Here is a 15552-nt window from a genome sequence, read left to right as displayed (position 1 = left end):
ACTACCCCCCCAAAAAATCTATTTTAATTCCAGGTTGTAAGGCAAAAAAAAGGCAAAAAAAATGCCAAGGGGGGTGAATACTTTCGCAAGCCACTGTAGGTCTCTCTTTATGTAGTGTTTTGTCCTATATTATTATTATTATTGTATTTTTTATCCCAGCTCCAGTCCTCGCAGGAGGCCTTTTGTAGGTCGTCATTGTAAATAATAATTTGTTCTTAACTGACTTGGCCAGTTAAATAAAGGTAAATTAAATCAATTGAAAATACCCATCCATTTCAGGTTCAGATTATTAATGAAGAACATCCTGAAGTAGCCTAGGGGCAAACGCTCCACGTATGCGCGGCTTCTGACGTCAAAAGGGGGTTGCTGTTTCGTAAAAAAATCATAAAAACTTTTGGTCTTCATTTAAGGTTAGTGTTAGGCATATGGTTAAGGTTAGGTTTAAAATCTAATTTTAAGAAGATAAATTGTAAAAATAATGGTGTATATGACGTTGTCTGTGGTATCGTGCTTGGGTCGTGCCACGCCTCTTCTTCACCCCCTAATATAACCAACATAGAGGAAATGCTGTTTCTGTATGAGGAACTTCGGACTCAAATACTGTCCAGGTAAATTGCTAAAAAAAAAAAGAGTTGTAAACGCTAATGCTAGCAGATTTGTTGTGTTTTCGCTGATATTGAATCGCGTTTCCGATGAAGTGGCTAGCTAGATAGTGGCTGCAGTTCTAGCGTGAAGTTGCAGGAAGCTAAATAAAGTAGTCTGGCTAGCCTAGCACGCTGCAACTTGTCAGAACTGTTTGGTTGTTAAATTTAGTCGCTAGGTTGCCCTTTTCTCTGCAAAAATGTGAAATTGGTTTCCAAGTTTACAGTCGCTTGACGCTGAACACGTTTTATGGCCTTCCTATTATTAGCCATAGTTAGTTACCGTAGCTAGCGAAAGCTAACTATTTAACTTAGTTGGTTTGCTAGCCAGCTAGTTAGCTAACTATAAGATACTTCATGCACACGTTTGGTAGATAGTAGCACAGGGTGCATTTGCTTGTTTTTCTGCAGAATGTGAATGTCACCGTAATACCAATTTAGTCTGTATGATAATGAATTAAACATGTTCAGCAACACGCTGTGGTCAAGCGAAGTTCAAAAGTCAGTGGTGCATTGGACGCTTAGTTAGCAAGCCTAGACAGCCCATAATAGTAAAGTGTTATTAAACTGTGAATTTGTGTACACGCATCAAACTTTTGCTTGCTCCTTTCATTTCATAAACTACACAAGTTTTGATAGCTAAATCCTTGCCAGGTCAATTGGTAAACATGCATCATGGTACCCACTTTGGGTTTAGCTAGCTAATGTAGTTATGTCATGTGTCAATCAATAATGCTTTCGCGGTAGCTACCATTTTGGTCTTGAGTCCCACACACATTTACTGTCAGTAGTTGGACCCAAACATGCAGTGTCATCATAACTAACTTCCTTGCACAAGAATGGTTTGGTAATCTTTTTGTTTTAATAGATCATCCCAGTATGCATTATTAACACAACGTTTTTGTCAACAGGTGGAGAGATATTTCACTGAGGGACTTGACAAATCGGAGGCGTTAAAAATACCTACTTTATTTGGACCTCAATATGGGGGTTATAATATCCCGGTTTAGGGTATGTATTGCATAACCTGTTCATTTTAGTGGTCCTGTATGGTTGTTGGTAGAGCATGGTGGGTTTTAATCCTGGGGTCACCCATACATAAACTGTATGCACCAGTGTTTCCCCTAGAAAAACATTTATGCAGCATTAGAAAAGTTAGGGTATGGCCAATGGCATGGTTTTATATAGAACAACATATAACAGATGCCCAAAATTGTTCAAATGCACAAATAGCTTATTTCTAAATGTGAGAATTTGGCAGTATGTCCAACCGCAGACCATGTGTATGGCGTTTGTGTGGTCGAGCGGTTTGCTGATGAAATTGTTGTGAACAGAGTGCCCCATGGTGGCGGTGGGGTTATGGTATGGGCAGGCATAAGCTAACAACGAACACAACTGCATTTTAAGGATGACAATTTGAATGCACCGAGATACCGTGACGAGATCCTGAGGCCCATTGTCGTGCCATTCATTCGCCGCCATCACATTGTGTTTCAGCATGATAATGCACCGCCCCATGTTGGATGATCATGTGGGATGATGATGAAAATGACCCAGTTCCCCCATGGCCTGTATACTCACCAGACATGTTACCCATTGAGCATGTTTGGGATGCTATGGATCAATGCGTTTGACAGCGTGTTCCAGTTCCCGCCAATTTCCAGCAACTTCGCAAAGCCATTGAAGAACAACACAATCAACAGCCTGATCAACTCTATGTGAAGGAGATGTCGCTCTGCATAAGGCAAATGGTGGTCACACCAGATACTGACTGGTTTTCTGCAATCTGTGATCAACAGATGGGTTTCTGTATTCCCAGTCATGTGAAATCCATAGATTAGTGCCTAATTTATTTCAATTGATTTATTTCCTTATGAACTATGACTTTGAAATTGTTCCATGTTGTGTTTAATTATTAATACACACACACGATACGCAAAGTATTCAGACCCCTTCCCCTTTCTGAGGAAGTACAAAACTAAAACATATTAAATACTTTAAAAAAAATCTATACACTACCCCATAATGACAAAGCGAAAACAGGTTTTTAGAAATGTTTGCAAAAAACAGATGCCTTATTTACCTAAGTATTCAGACCCTTTTATTATGAGACTCGAAATTGAGCTAAGGTGTATCCTGTTTCCATTGATCATCCCTGATGATGCTACAACTATATATTGGATTCCACCTGTGGTAGATTCATTGATTGGACATGATTTGGAAATGTGCACACCTGTCTAAGGTCCCACAGTTGACAGTGCGTGTCAGAGCAAAAACCAAGCCATGAGGTTGACTGAATTGTCCGTAGAGCTCCGAAACAGGATTGTATCTAGGGAAGGGTACCAAAAAAAGTGTCTGCAGTGTTGAAGGTCCCCAAGAACAGTGGCCTCCATCATTCTTAAATGGAAGAAATTTGGAACCACCAAGACTTCCTAGAGCTGGCCGCCTGGCCAAACTGAGCAATCAGCGAGGTGACCAAGAATCTTAAGGTCACTCTGACAGAGCTCCAGAGTTCCTCTGTGGAGATGGTTGTCCTTCTGGAAGGTTCTCCCATCTCTGCAGCACTCCACCAATCAGGCTTTTATGGTAGAGTGGCCAGATGGAAGCCACTCCTCAGTAAAAGGCACATGCCAGCCTGCTTGGAGTCTGCAAAAATGGACCCAAAGGACTGTCAGACAAGATTCTCTGGTCTGATGAAACCTAGATTGAACTCTTTGGCCTGAATGCCAAGTGTTACGTCTGGAGGAAACCTGGCACCATCCCTACGGTGAAGCATGGTGGTGGCAGTATCATGCTGTGGGGATGTTTTTCAAAGATGAACGGAGCAAAGTACAGAGATCTTTGATGATAAACCTGCTCCAGAGCGCTCAGGACCTCAGACTAGGGCGAAGGTTCACCTTCCAACAGGACAACAACCCTAAGCACACAGCCAAGACAATGCAGGAGTGGCTTCGGGACAAGTCTCTGAATGTCCTTGAGTGGCCCAGCCAGAGCCCGGAACCTGATCAAACATCTCTGGAGAGACCTGAAATAGCTGTTCAGCGACGCTCCCCATCCAACCTGACAGCGCTTGAGAGGATCTGCGGAGAAGAATGGTAGAAAATCCCCCAAATACAGGTGTGTCAAGCTTGTATCGTCATACCCAATAAGACTCGAGGCTGTGATCGATGCCAAAAGTGCTTCAACAAGGTACTGAGTAAAGTGTCTGAATACTTATGTAAATGTGATATTTCATTATTATTATTATTTTTTTATACATTTGCAAAAACGTCTTACTGTTTTTGCTTTGTCATTATGGGGTATTGTGTGTGTAGATGGGGGAAAGATTTTTAGTCCCTGGCCTACACACAATAACCTAGAATGTCAAATTGGAATTATGTTTTGAGATTTGTATTAATTCAATTAAAATCTGAAATGTCTCACTCTCACAGCTGTAATCCCTACCAAAGGTGATTTCTTCTAACTTGTAGTGACTCGGGGGTGTGAATACTTTATGTACATTAAAGTTCTATATTTAATTTTCAATAAATTAGCAAAACATTTCTAAACATGTTTACACTCTGTCATTATGGGGTTGTGTGAGAGGGGGGGAGTGTATATTTAATCAATTTTGGATACAGGCTGTAACACAACAAAATGTGGAATAAGTCAAGGGGTATGAATCATTTTTGAAGGCGCTGTGTGTGTGTATGTATGTGTGTGTATATATATATATATATATATATATAAAATACATTTATTTATTTGTCACGGGCGGCAGAAGTATGCGGCGAACCTCTAAATTCCAGAGAATAGTCCTGTGCTCTGATAGTCCTAGCCTATGGATAGTTCCCAGCTTTCTACACTCAAAACAAGTCTTCATTCTCTGATACATTTAACTTGTTCTTTTGACAGACTAAGCCATCAACTGTAGAGGTTTTGGAAGGAATTGATAAGGTATGTTGCTTTTTTTTTTAGGGGGGGGGGTGGTTGTGTCAAGAAGGTGTTGTGCAGGAGTATTTTGGTATGTCACTCTAGAGATTGGCCTGGTTACACTATACAGCCCATCTTGAGGTCACTCTAGGCAATGTCCAGCAGAGTGACGGACGTATGTTTCCTAGCATCAGCAGAGGATAGGTCACTACACTGTCCACCAACTGATATTTTTGGGGTGTGGCTAATCGCACGAAGAACCAACGGGTGTTTTCTTCCCTTCTTAATAAAAAGGATAGATAAGTTGGTAATGCACCCGGACATTGAATAAATAGGCTTTTGTCCAGATTACCAGAGGGATGCATGGAGAAGTCATATGATGTGTCTGGGATTGAACATTGATGTGGCTCTCTGCTGGTTGTTTATTTATTATACACAAGGTACAGTACTATTACATGTATCTATAGGGTTATGTTGGGCAAACTTAAAGTTACATTATTAGTAAGAAAATTGTGGAATACGAAACGTCTTTTGTCATTATAGAGAGAGTAAGTTTGGCTATATTTAATGTGTCAGTTTTTTTTTATATTAATGGTTAATATTTTATTTACAGGATATACAGACTGGTGAGGAATGTAGAGAACTGTATCAAAGACAGTTGAAGCAATGGCTATGGAGACTACTGCTGTACTCATCTCTTCTCTACCTGATGGCCAGCATCATTGTGTATCTCTGGTACCTCCCTGAACAGACGATTGGAAAGGTCATATTGGCCCTTCCGTGTGTGATATTTCCACTGTTGTAAGTATATATTTATCTTTCTCTCTAGAGAGAGATCACTATGTCTATTTGTAGTTTGTTGCTTAACCGTCTGTTCTAATTGTTCTTTCCGCAGTGTATGGCTCCTTCGAAAGGGGCTGATTGCTCTTTTTAAAAGAAGAACAGAAAATAACAGTATGTGCTTTAGCCTTTAGTCTGCCTCATCATGACATGCTGCTTTCATGTGGTGTAATCAGTCAAATGTATTTAATTTTCTTTTTTTTTAGATGAAAAATTGGACGATCTCAAATCACAAAAACGAAAAATTGTAAGTTAACCTTTTCAGTGGTTGTCTTTTGATATGGAGAACATGGACTGGGCTGCTATTAGAGTCCTCCATAGCCGTTAGAATCTGCCATAGTTGCCCCCTTATACCTGGATAAGGGTGAACATAATGTGGATCCCCTAATCAATCATGAAGGGGTCAAATGAAAGCGCTGAGATGTCAGCACTTTATATACTTTCCTTGTACTTTTTTTTACACCCCGTAACTAATTTGTAAGTGGACTTAATCTGCCATTTTGAGCCATTTACCTCCTTGAGATTAACACTTTTACAAGGTGGCGTACTGACGATATGCCAGAGTCTTCATGCTCTGTTCTGCTATTATCGAGCTTTTACAGCACTTTGCTTAGATAATTACTACTCCTAATAAATAATCTAAAGTCTATGCAGACAGCTGTTAATTGGCCTAAAGACTTTACTTGGTGAAGCACTCTGCTGACGTCTCTTAAACTAACAGCGTTTAGTGCCAGAAGGAAATACATCTGAGTAATTGCTTGTCATGTCTAATAACTTTCAATAATTATGGCTGATGGATTTTCACACTCCATTATGGAAGTAGTGCATGTAATTATTATTCTCATTATGTCTAAACAATAAGCTATTTGGTATTTCCCTTTTTAAATTAAGTTTCTACAAAAAAAAACTATTTGAAGGATGTGTAGACCTACTACATCTGCTTTTATTCTGAAAACCTTTTAATATCTCATTGATGGTAGAATGTGGGTCTGGCTGTCAATTGACTGTTTGTAGGTAGATGTTTCTTCTCTGTTCTAAGGAAACACTATAAAGACCATCTAGTTGAGAATATCAGTCATGACTTTAAACACCAACATAGTAGTTCACAATTCGGTTTCTGTGCAGTTTTATTGAGTAGTTGTATCATATTGATGTGGTGTTAAAGACTTTTTTTACACGTATTGTAAAGATCTGATCATATGTACAGATACAAGGAAGTCTATGCGGTCGTAGGACCCACCTGTTAAAGCAGTTAATTATTCCAGTCACTTAATTGGTTGTTCACTTGCTCTCTTTTTCAATTTGATTAATCACGATGTGGAAGATATGACATTGGTTATCATTGTCTCATTACGGTCATTGGATTTTAACAGAATTACTTGTGTGGAATGGTGACATGTCATATCAACATCATTAGTCAATTAACAGATCGATCAAACATAAGCTATTAGAACAGAACCCTGCATACTCAACTGAGTTTCCTGGAAGACCAATACTATGGCACTTGACTGATAAAATAACTTCTACTGAATCAACCTGACTTTCAATTTGTCCCATTTCATTTCCTTAACATTTTCAAAATATGAACTGCTCTTGTCCAACAGCTGTTAGAGGTGATGGAAACTGAAACCTATAAAACTGCAAAAATGATTCTGGAGAGATTTGATCCTGACTCAAAAGCAAAGGTGAGAATTTTTATTTGACCTTTTATTTAATCAGGCAAGTCAGTTAAGAAGAAATTCTTATTTTCAATGAGGGCCAGTGGGTTAGTAATAGTGGATTAACTGCTTTATTCAGGGGCAGAACAACACATTTTTACCTTGTCAGCTCGGGGATTTGATCTTGCAACCTTTCGGTTACTAATCCAACGCTCTAACCACTAGGCTACCCTGCCGCCCCAATTACATCTGCCTATGAGCCCAGTAATTCTGTGAACTAACCTTGAAAGTACATCTGTCTCAATCTTTTTTTTCAATTTGAAGGTGCCAGAATCCCTTCCAAATGAAATGTCTATGACTCCAAAACCTCACCAGGGTAATGTAGTTGCTCAGCTATCTTTATTTTGTATTTATTTAAAGGCCTTTCATGTGCTTGCATGGCTTTCCATTGATAAACCTCCCTGCATGGTGTCCTCCGTTAGAACTCCGTCAGCGTCATGTCACTCCTCGGCCCCCGGTGGCGGTGACTCCTGCCGCAGCCCGTCCTCCTCGTCCCCCGGTGGCGGTGACTCCTGCCGCAGCCAGTCTTCTTCTGGCCCCAGGGGCCACCCATGCAGGGCCGCCCCTCCACTCCGCTCCTGGAGGACCCCCAGAGAGGATCCTGTCTGAGGCTGCTCAGCAGAACTTGATGAAGAGGCCTATGACTCCTGGCACACTTGTTCCAGGAGTGGGTGAGTGGCTGCACACGGGGACCACATCATAATGTGCTCGACTTAAGGTGTGTTTTTTTTGTTTTTTTTATCGAAACATTTTTTTGCCATCCCTGTCTCCTAGTCTCACCAGTCCTTCACGGATGGGACTTTTCGATACATTTTTTAATTTTATGAAATTTTTGCAGGAATAATATTTTGTTTTACAGGTGGTAGTTCTGGCTAATTGAGTGTAGTATTTGAATCCATTATGGTAGGGGTTGCCTTAAAACAAACTGAAGGTCAAGTTTGCTCCAGAGAAGAGATGATCAGTAACTAAGTTGAAAAATGTGTTTTAAAAAAATATATATATTTTAATAGAAGTTAGTGAATTTGGTGGAAAAAAATACAACTATTTTCACCAAGATTTCTCACCATACAAACTTTGACCAAGACTGTTTAAAAAATATGATGCTTACACTGTCAGTGAGTAGTGTACGTTTACTCTTATGTGAATCGTCTGGCCTTGGACACATCATAGGAAATGCAAACAGACATTCTCCCAGAGCAAGCAACATGGCGTAATTACCACGTGAGGTATAACAAGAACCAGGATAAGTTGAACCATGATTAATTAGGGAAGGCCTGCATTTTGTTCTCTGGCATTGGTACTGAAAACTTAATAAATGTCTTTCTAATGCTGGAAACATTTGTCATGGGTTCACCTTGCAAATGTTTCATATGTTTCATATGGCTTGATACTATCAGACACTTTTGTAAAAATACATTTTGATAGTCACTACAGTTTCCATATGAATAAACATTAGGAAACGCTTTCTGTTAGTGTATATTAATTACCGCTCAGTAACACAGCAGGGGTTCTTGTATACGTGCTGTGCAAGTGAGATCCATTTCCAAGTCATTATTAAAATGTGTCCATTTCAAACATGTTATAGTGGACCTCTTCAGCAAACTAGATTTGGGTCTTGCTGTTTTTTTTATGAAGCTTCTCGTCCTCAGTGTGATTGGTATTAGAGACCTGTATGTGCAGCTAATGTTTACGTGTGTTCTGCACCCCCCACAGGCCCTCCCCTGGCCAGACCTGTCCTCCCCCGGGATCGCGGCACCATGGACAGGGTTATTGAGTACCTTGTCGGCGATGGCCCTCAGAATAGGTAGAGTAGCTTCTTGGCGGTGATGTCTTGTCACCTACACAGGTGTGATTTGAACCGATGTCAGCGCTATTGTTTTTTTACACTGGCAATGTATTGCTACTGTGATCATTTTTCAATCCTCTGCAAAAATGATCTTCTGATTTCATTGCATGTATGCAACATATATTACCTTCTCCCTCCAGATATGCCCTCATATGTCAGCAGTGTCTCACCCATAACGGCATGGCATTAAAGGAGGAATTTGAATATATTGGTAAGATTTTGAGAAACACAACTGTCACTCTCTCCATCAACCACTATGCCCTTCATTTGCCCTCTAGCATTTGGCAGCACTGTGTATCATCAGGCTCTTAAACGCCTCTGCCACTACTGGCCTCTGTAAGCAGAAAGAAAGCATCTAGATTGAATATACAAATAAGGGCAACCCATTGATCTGATGCAATTATTTTTGGAATATCATTGGTTTCATCTTCACATTAATATGTTTACATGGAAATATATGCCAATCATACAGTTGACAGTGCACTTCGACCATGGTGGTTTGCCTCGTTTCAGCCTTTAGATGTGCATATTGTTGTTTCCTGAACCCTGCGAGAAAGATCAGACCCCAAGCCCCCCGACTCCCTGAGATCAGTGCCGAGACGAAGATCCTCACCGACGCACCCGTCGCAACTCCACCTGAAGCTGATGAGAGCCCCGTTGCTGCAGGTATGTCTCTGCTAACCCAAGTTTAAAAAAAAAACAAGCAGTGGAATAATCACATTGTCCAAATTGCTTACTTACTTGAATGCCTGTTAAACCTGATGATATGTTGATCCTGTCATGTTCAGTTGAGGAGAAATGGCCTTCTCCCCCAGCTGAAGAGGAGATCCAGGAGTTGGCAGTTACTCCAACAGAGGGTGCCCCTGAAACAAAAGGGTCAGAAACCCCAGGCTGTCTGGGAGCCACCCCAGGCTGTCTGGGAGCCACCCCAGGCTGTCTGGGAGCCACCCCAGGCTGTCTGGGAGCCACCCCAGGCTGTCTGGGAGCCACCCCAGGCTGTCTGGGAGCCACCCCAGAGAAGTCCGACGAAGAGCTGGATATGTCAGACGTGGAGGTTCAATAGGATGTTGTTTCAATATCATTTTAGGCTGGGAGCTATGTTGTTTTTTAGTTATTTTTCTCAGTTTTTAAAGTAAACTTTAATAACATCAATGCTGTGAGTAAGAATCGCAGAATGACAGGCTAAGGGTTTGGTATGAACTTAAATTGATTTATTTTTCCTGTCTGTTATAGTGATGGCATATGAACTGAATCCTGATGGTAGGGGATAATGGACAGGCAATACTTTTGGGATTTGACATGATGTCAATACGTTCATTCACTATTCCAGCACTTCTATCCATGAATCAAGAGTAGGTTTGCTAGCTTTGCTAGCTAAGTATTTGGCGTTGATGCACATCTGTAGAATGTTTATATATATATATATCTATTTTTTCTTTAGTGTTTTGTTTTAAATATTAAGCGGATAAGCAATTTGCCACATGAATATATTGTCTGTTTTGTGTGACAATGTCTGTCCATGTTGCCTACAGACAGGTAAACATGCTAATGCATGCTACTACTACTTACTAATAATAATAATGATAATAATGCAGAGGCTAAATGTAGCTACGCAGTTGGTCTGTAGAATTACGTTTTCTTCTGTTTGTTTTGTGTGAGTTATTTGCTACATTGTCACTGTATTTTTGTTTGTTTTTTTGAGAATGTCTGGCCATGTTTACAGAAATGCAAAAAAATATCCTGTCCGGTGTTCTATGAAATCTGTATATTTATAGGTGATGATATTTATAGATGCTACAGTATTGGGACACAGTGCCTTTTGATCAGTATTGAATAGGTTTTGGATACTTCAAGCACAATGTGGCTAACCACATGTTTACACAGTAACGGTACTATCAGGAGTGCTTATTTATTGCTTAAAAGGAGAAAGATGTTCTGCTGTTCTCTGCACCCGGGTGCCTTGATGCGTTGTGCGTTTGTACTTTGAAATAAAGACAGTCATTTTCAGTAAGCTGCATGTGTTTGCTTGGCATTATGAAAATGGCAGTTTCAGAATGTGACTGAGTTGAGTCTTTGACATTCTCCTCAGCAGCTATACCAACTAGAGGTCGACCGATTATGATTTTTCAACGCCGATACCGATTTATTGGAGAACCAAAAAAATAGCTGATACCGATTTAATTGGCTTTTTAAAAAATAATGTAAAAAATATATTTGTAATAATGATAATTACACCAATACTGAATGAACACTTAACTTTATATAATAAAATCAAATTGGTCTCAAATAAATAATTAAACATGTTCAAATAATGCAAAAAATGTTGGAGAAGAAAGTAAAAGTGCAATATGTGCCATGTAAAAAAGCTAATCTTTAAATTCCTTGCTCAGAACATGAGAACATATGAAAGCTGGTGGTTTAGTATTCCCAGTTCTTCAATATTCCCAGTTAAGAAGTTTTAGGTTGTAGTTATTATAGGAATTATATGACTTTCTTTCTATACCACTTGTATTTCATATACCTTTTGACTATTGGATGTTCTTATAGGCACTATAGTATTGCCTGCCTAATCTCAGGAGTTGATAGGCTTGAAGTCATAAACAGCGCAATGCTTGAAGCACAGCGAAGAGCTGCTGGCAAACGCAGGAAAGTGCTGTTTGAAATAATGCTCTATCAAATCATAGACTTAATTATAATATAATAAACACACAGCAATACGAGCGTTTGGTCATTAATATGGTCAAATCCGGAAACTATCATTTCGAAAACAAAACATTTATTCTTTCAGTGAAATACGGAACCGTTCCGTATTTAACGGGTGGCATCCTTAAGTCTAAATATTGCTGTTACATTGCACAACTTTCAATGTTATGTCATTATGTAAAATTCTGGCAAATGAATTACGGTCTTTGTTAGGAAGAAATGGTCTTCACACAGTTCGCAACGAGCCAGGCGGCCCAAACTGCTGCATATACCCTGACTCTGCTTGCACAGAACGCAAGAGAAGTGACACAATTTCCCTAGTTAAAAGAAATTCATTTTTAGCAGGCAATATTAACTAAATATGCAGCTTTTAAAAAAATATACTTGTGTATTGATTTTAAGGAAGGCATTGATGATTATTGTTAGGTACACATTGGTGCAACTGTTTTTCAACTTTTTTTTGCGAATGCGCTTGTTAAATCACCCGTTTGGCGAAGTAGGCTGTGATTCAATGATAAATTAACAGGCACCGCATTGATTATATGAAACGCAGGACAAGCTAGTTAACCTAGTAATATCATCAACCATGTGTAGTTAACTAGTGATTATGTGAATGTAACGGATGTGAAATGGCTAGCTAGTTAGCGGGTACGCGCTAGTAGCGTTTCAATCAGTTACGTCACTTGCTCTGAGACTTAAGTAGGGTTTCCCCTTGCTCTGCAAGGGCCGCGGCTTTTGTGGAGCGATGGGTAACGACGCTTCGTGGGTGTCAGTTGTCGATGTGTGCAGAGGGTCCCTGGTTCGCGCCCGTGTCGGGGCGAGGGGACGGTTTAAAGTTATACTGTTACATTGATGCTGTTGACCCGGATCACTGGTTGCTGCGGAAAAGGATGAGGTTGAAAGGGGGGTGAGTGTAACGGATGTGAAATGGCTAGCTAGTTAGCGGGTACGCGCTAGTAGCGTTTCAATCAGTTACGTCACTTGCTCTGAGACTTAAGTAGGGTTTCCCCTTGCTCTGCAAGGGCCGCGGCTTTTGTGGAGCAATGGGTAACGACGCTTCGTGGGTGTCAGTTGTTGATGTGTGCAGAGGGTCCCTGGTTCGCGCCCGTGTCGGGGCGAGGGGACGGTTTAAAGTTATACTGTTACATGAAGATTGATTGTTTTTTATAAGATAAGTTTAATGCTAGCTAGCAACTTACCTTGGCTCCTTGCTGCACTCGCGTAACAGGTGGTCAGCCTGCCACGCAGTCTCCTCGTGGAGTGCAATGTAATCGGCCATAATCTGCATCCAAAAATACCGATTTGTTATGAAAACTTGAAATCGGTAGACCTCTAATACCAACCCTACCTCCCGCTGATGCAGACAATGCTGCTACGGGTATGTCTTTGCTCACTCAGTTCAAACGTCAAGGTACAGAAACGACAGTTGTAGAGCAAGTATTTATTTACTATAAATTTTATCTGGATCATGGTGAGCCGAAAGGAGAATCACTGACTGACTGCCTTGTAAAAACTGGGGATAATGATCCTCATTTTCATTTGAGACCAAGCAGCCTGCTCCCCCCCCCCCCCCCCCAGAGAATTCAAATGGTGTGCTGGATGTCCCTGTTTTATAAATGTTCCTGAGAAAACGGAAAGCTTCTGCACTGTCCTTAAGATCTGGCAAGGATCCTAATTATGGGCAAGAACCTGGCTACAAATGGTGTTCTCTGTCAGATATCCTTATTATTTTCAGGAATCAAATCCTAGTGAAATGTTGCGGTGATTCTAGATCCTACGCAGGCATTACATCGGTAAAGCTTCCGGACCAGGATACTACTTATACAGTACATAGGATTTTAAAAGTTGAATAGAATATGTTTTCAACACGTGAATACATGTTGGAGCTGTATATTGTTTTGTTTTAAAATGTAATGGTTAGCAGTGTGCTCAAAGTTTTTTGTCAGAATCATTTTATTTAACTAGGCAACTCAGTTAAGAACAAATTCTTATTTACAATGACGGCCTACCCCGGGCCAACCCTAACGACGCTGGTCCAATTGTGCGCCGCCCTATGGGACTCCCAATCACGGCCAGTTGTGATACAGCCTGGAATCGAACCAGGTGCGGTCGATTTTCTAAGTAATTCTCTACATTGTCATTGTTGTATACCAGTATTGAACAGGTTTTCCAAGCACAATATGGAGTTAACCACATGTTTGCATAGTAAAGGTACAATGAGTGCTTACTTATCTATGCATTGCTTAACATGAGAAAACAGATGTACTACTGTACTCTGCACCCAAGTGTCTTAAAGTGCTTGTGAAAATGCCAATTTCAGAATTTGACCATGATTTTGATTAAATGTTCAAAGCAACGTTTAACTGGTGGAGTTTTTGATTGGGACATTTTGTTTATGCTTCTATCGATACTTATGGTTAAATAAAAGTTGAGTGATTGTTCTTACTATCACTTACACATGTAAGATCTTGAAGTGGGGAGACTTTCATTAATGAATCTGTAGAAATGTGTATTGCATGTCACTACATCTTAGACAAAAACAGGTAAAACTATAGTCCCAACTTTGTTGAAATGAGCTATTGTGAGCTGTTAGTTTGCTGGTTTGTCAACCACCTTGCCCCTGTTCCAATTCACCTGTCACCATTGAACGTTTAGAAGAACACAGTAAAACAGTCAATGTTCATTAGCAAGCTTATTTTAGCTCGTTGATCATTTCAGACAGCGTAAGAGAATGGTGTTGACAACCTCAGCCATTCTTGATGGCTTGACAGTCATCACTGCAACAAAGTTGCCCACTCCCTTTTCGTGACCCTTTCCCCCCGAAGATACATCGTCAACTGTTAGTGGGGTCAACATCACACGTTTTTTCCCCCTTTGGGTTTTGATCATGTACGTTTACAGAGACGTGACCTTCCGTGTTTAGTAATGCATTAATGTGACACAAACAGTAACGCCTGATTCCACCACATGCTGCTTGAAGTTGACCTCTGACAGGAGCCATACAGGAAAAATAGGACATCAATAGAATAGTGTTTTAATCTTTCTTTCACCATATATACACTGAACAATAAGTGTTGGTTCTATGTTGCATGAGGGGGGGGAAAGATCCCAGAATTGTGTCATACGCACAAATTTGTTTACATCCCTGTTAGTGAGCATTTCTCTTTTGCCAAGATAATCCATCCACCTGACGGGTGTGACATATCAACAATCTGATTAAACAGCATGATCATTACACAGGTGCATCTTGTGATGGGGACAATAAAAGGCCACTTCAAAATGTGCAGTTTTGTCACACAACACAATGTCAGAGATGTCTCAAGTTGAGGGAACGTGCAATTGCCAGAGAATTGTATTCACTTTTCTTCTACCATAAGCTGCCTCCAACATAACGTTAGAGAATTTGGCAGTATGTCCAAACGGCCTCACAACCACAGGCCACGAGTAACCACATGGGTGGTCCTTTCTCCCAAGTGGATGGGCTTATGTCCTCCCAGGCCAACCCATGGCTGCACCCCTGCCCTGTCATGTGAAATCCATAGATTAGGGCCTGATTTATTTCAATTGACTGATTTCCTTATATGAACTGTAACTCAGTAAAATCGTTAATTGTTGCATGTCGCGTTTATATTTTTGTTCAGTTTAGACACCAAGGGTGTGCATATAAATTCACTCTGGCTACTCTCTTCTGAGTGTGCCAGAGTGCAAAATAAGAAACGACAACACCCAATGAATATGATCGGTGTTAATGTCGGCCACAAAACATAATTGTTGCCAGCAGCACAGTTACAGTGCATTCGTAAAGTATTGAGACCCCCTGACTTTTTATCCACATGTTGTTACATTACAGGCTTATTCTAAAATAGATTAAAATGTTTTTTCCCCTCATCAA

The 15552-nt window shown here is 40.4% G+C and overlaps 1 protein-coding gene across 4 annotated transcripts; it reads left to right on the top strand.

Moving 5' to 3' along the window:
• Positions 1 to 384: 384 nt before the first annotated feature.
• Positions 385 to 10968, top strand: LOC139538960 (endoplasmic reticulum junction formation protein lunapark-A-like). 4 transcript variants are annotated; one of them, XM_071341553.1, is made up of 14 exons: positions 385 to 608; positions 1553 to 1652; positions 4536 to 4577; positions 5167 to 5354; positions 5449 to 5507; positions 5600 to 5640; positions 6998 to 7078; positions 7376 to 7427; positions 7534 to 7782; positions 8825 to 8915; positions 9098 to 9168; positions 9471 to 9623; positions 9746 to 9931; positions 9974 to 10968. In XM_071341553.1, exons 2-14 carry the CDS (start codon positions 1626 to 1628, stop codon positions 10018 to 10020), a joined length of 1287 nt encoding a protein of 428 aa, XP_071197654.1. In that variant the 5' UTR covers positions 385 to 608; positions 1553 to 1625; the 3' UTR covers positions 10021 to 10968. The 4 variants fall into 4 exon arrangements, with proteins under 4 accessions (XP_071197654.1, XP_071197655.1, XP_071197653.1 ...); XM_071341554.1 differs by having other exon boundaries at positions 9746 to 9910; positions 9974 to 10163; XM_071341556.1 differs by having other exon boundaries at positions 471 to 608; positions 9746 to 9889; positions 9974 to 10163.
• Positions 10969 to 15552: the final 4584 nt, after the last annotated feature.

The sequence above is a fragment of the Salvelinus alpinus genome, chromosome 14 (assembly GCF_045679555.1).
Source record: "Salvelinus alpinus chromosome 14, SLU_Salpinus.1, whole genome shotgun sequence".
Classification (NCBI taxonomy): Eukaryota; Metazoa; Chordata; class Actinopteri; order Salmoniformes; family Salmonidae; genus Salvelinus; species Salvelinus alpinus.
Note: the sequence above shows the minus strand (reverse complement) of the source record. Positions and strands in the feature narration are given on the sequence as shown.